General features: G+C 52.7%; 1 protein-coding gene across 1 annotated transcript; it reads left to right on the top strand.

The window, feature by feature from the left end:
- The first annotated feature begins 935 nt into the window (after positions 1 to 935).
- On the top strand, positions 936 to 1808 carry SLC35D3 (solute carrier family 35 member D3). Its single transcript, XM_035899877.1, has one exon. The coding sequence runs from the start codon at positions 936 to 938 to the stop codon at positions 1806 to 1808; it is 873 nt and encodes a 290-aa protein (XP_035755770.1).
- The last annotated feature ends 1085 nt before the right edge of the window (positions 1809 to 2893 follow it).

Below are 2893 nucleotides of genomic sequence, written 5' to 3'. Positions count from 1 at the left end.
GGGCGGGTGCGCCCTTGCGGGGGTGGATGCGGCCCCGCTGTGCCAGGTTCAATCTTACAGGGCTCGGTGCAGCCTTTAGGGGTCGGTGCGTCCTTACGGGGATCGGTGCGGCCCTGTAGGGGTTGGTGTAAACCTACGGGAGTAGGTGCAACCTTCTTGCAACCGTATTAGGGAAGGTGCAACCCTGTAGAGGGTCTTATGGCGGAGGGTGCAACCTTACAGGGGTGGATGTAATCTTCTGGGGGCAACTGTAGCCCTACAGGGGCAAGTGCAATCTTTCCAGGGGTAGGTGCAACCTTTGGGGTCAGCTGCAACCCTGTAGGGCCAGGGGCCCTACCTGTGTTGATTTCTAGCCAAGGAATGGGGGGGGGGAGGCAAAGCTGGCTCTGTGCGGCCCAGCCCAGCAGTGCTCCTGGGTTGGAGGCTGCCCCAGGGAACAGAGCACGCACACATACACGGCGAGTAGCTTGATCTGCAAAGAAGCCTGGCTGGGGGCTCAGCAGGGAGGGTCTTGCTTGTGGGGGCCCCACACAGCTTGGCCTTGCTGGGGGGAGCTGGAGGGCCAAAGGAGGGCCAGGGGGCTGGAGGACAGGCGGCCTGGCCAGCCAGAGCTGGCACGCGCCCGTGCTGGCAAGAGGATGCCCAGCATTACTGTGTATATGTGTGATTTCAGCTGCAAATCTCCTGTAGTGTCTTCACAGAAGGGAGAATGCAATCTGATTTTGGCTGCGGGATTTAGGGGAGAGTGGATGACATTCAGTAGGTTTGCAGCACACACACACGCAAAAAAGACAAATCTGTTGGGAGGTTAAGTGTGTCCGGCCTGGGGAAAAGCGTGACAGATCTTAGGAGTTACGGTAAGGGCACTGGTGCCTATTTCCTAAATACCCCCCCTTCCTCCTCCAGCCCCAAACGGTGCTCTCTTTCTGTCTGACATGCAAAAACCATGCTTGTTTCTCTCTGTGACTCTGCCGGCAGGAGCTGGTGACCTGACCGGGGATGCCATGGGCTACGTGACGGGTGTGCTGGCCGTGCTGATACACGCTGCCTACCTGGTGCTCATTCAGAAGACCAGTGTAGATAGTGAGTACGGACCCCTGACAGCTCAGTACGCCATTGCTGTTTCAGCCACCCCTTTTCTCATCATCTGCTCCTTTGCCAGCATGGATTCCATCAATGTCTGGTCGTTCCCGGGGTGGAAGGACCCTGCCATGGTATGCATCTTTATCGCTTGCATCCTGATTAGCTGTGCCATGAACTTTACCACTCTTCACTGCACTTACATTAACTCGGCTGTGACCACCAGCTTTGTGGGGGTGGTGAAGAGCATAGCAACCATCACGGTGGGCATGGTGGCTTTCAATGATGTGGAGCCCACAAAGTTATTTATAGCCGGTGTTGTGGTCAACACCTTGGGGTCTGTCATTTACTGCGTGGCCAAGTACATTGAGACCAGACGGCAGAGCAATTATGAGGACCTGGAGAAAGAAGCTAGAGAAGAGGAGGGGAAGAGGCAAGCTGGGGACCAAGCATTGTTTGCGATGGAGGCAATTTCCCAGGAGGAGGGGGCTGAGGAAGCAGCAGTGGAAGGATCAGCCAAGGGGGACAGCCAGAGTGGAGAAGAAGAGAAGGATGCCACTGAGAAACCTGCCAAGGGACTGGTGGGCCAAGAAAAAGCCACCGGCGCACAAGAAGTGAACAGGAGCTCGCTGAAGGATGCCTATCTTGGAGTATGGAGGTTGGTGAGGGGTGCTAATTATATAAAGAAGGATTATTTGATAGAAAATGAAGAGCTACCAAACCCTTAAAAAGCAGGTTTGAAAACCTATTGCTTGAGGACAGACACCTGGTTCTCTGTATAGGGGGAAAGGCAGAGCATACATTTCCACATCAATGCTGACAAATCCAAATCACATGGGATGACTTTACCTCATTGTCAAAAAGCAAAAGGTCAGAGTTTGCTCATGCTTTGGGCTTGCTTTCAGCTGCTTTCAGTACATCAGTTCAGACCCACCACAGCTAAAGGTGCCGAGTCCTCTGCTGTGGATACAGAGAGAGTTGGGTAACGGCAAGTCATGGGGCACTTGCCCGGCAGCCTGGGCCATGGGGGACACCAGTACCATCAGCAGTGCCAGTGACACAGCGGTGGCCTGTAGCTTAGCTTGTGTCTGGAGCCTTGTGATTTTAACCCCATTCGGAGGCTCTCTTGATGTGCTTCTGTATCTGTATCCATCCAATTGTAGGTACTTAATATAAATATATTCCTGCAATATATAAGCTCCCGTTAACTGTACTTTCACGTGATCCTCTGTGTCAATACAATTGCAACAGAGCTAGAGGTTGTGCCACTTCAGTTATCCTGGTGTAAATCACCCTTTTAACTGAAGAATTGAAACTCTCCCTGATTCTGTGGCCAGGCTGGGCCTTGGACCTCGTTTACATTGGGTGGTTTGTGTCTTCAGCAGAAATACTGTTGTCTTGCAGCAGTGTACATGAGAGCAGAACCAGATCTGAGAATCTGTGCTCAGCACAAGGATGTTTTTCTGTGAGCTTTAACTACACATAGCATTGGGAATATTCGTTTGACCCAGATAAAAGGGATTGGAAATGTTGGGCTGTATTGATTTGATTTGGGAGGGCTATTAAAAAAAACAGGGAGACAGTGCGTGCCTTGTGCTATCCCCTCCTTGTACCCTGAGGTCAGGTGAATCAGAGCCTGGCCTGGAACCTAGGCATCCTCTCCATCTCCCTCTTGCAGAAGTACAGGCTGATAGGAGAACTGGGGACACCACCTCCACCAGGGTTCCTGGGAGTGGTTTTGCAGGACAGTTCTGCTTTATCCTGGCCACGCGCTGGGACATGGCTTTGTAGGTATCAGCCCTCGCTGTCCCCG

The sequence above is a fragment of the Egretta garzetta genome, unplaced genomic scaffold, assembly GCF_000687185.1.
Source record: "Egretta garzetta isolate BGI_Z169 unplaced genomic scaffold, ASM68718v1 scaffold397, whole genome shotgun sequence".
Classification (NCBI taxonomy): domain Eukaryota; kingdom Metazoa; phylum Chordata; class Aves; order Pelecaniformes; family Ardeidae; genus Egretta; species Egretta garzetta.
The sequence above is the reverse complement of the archived record's forward strand: the minus strand, read 5'-3'. Positions and strand labels throughout refer to the sequence as shown.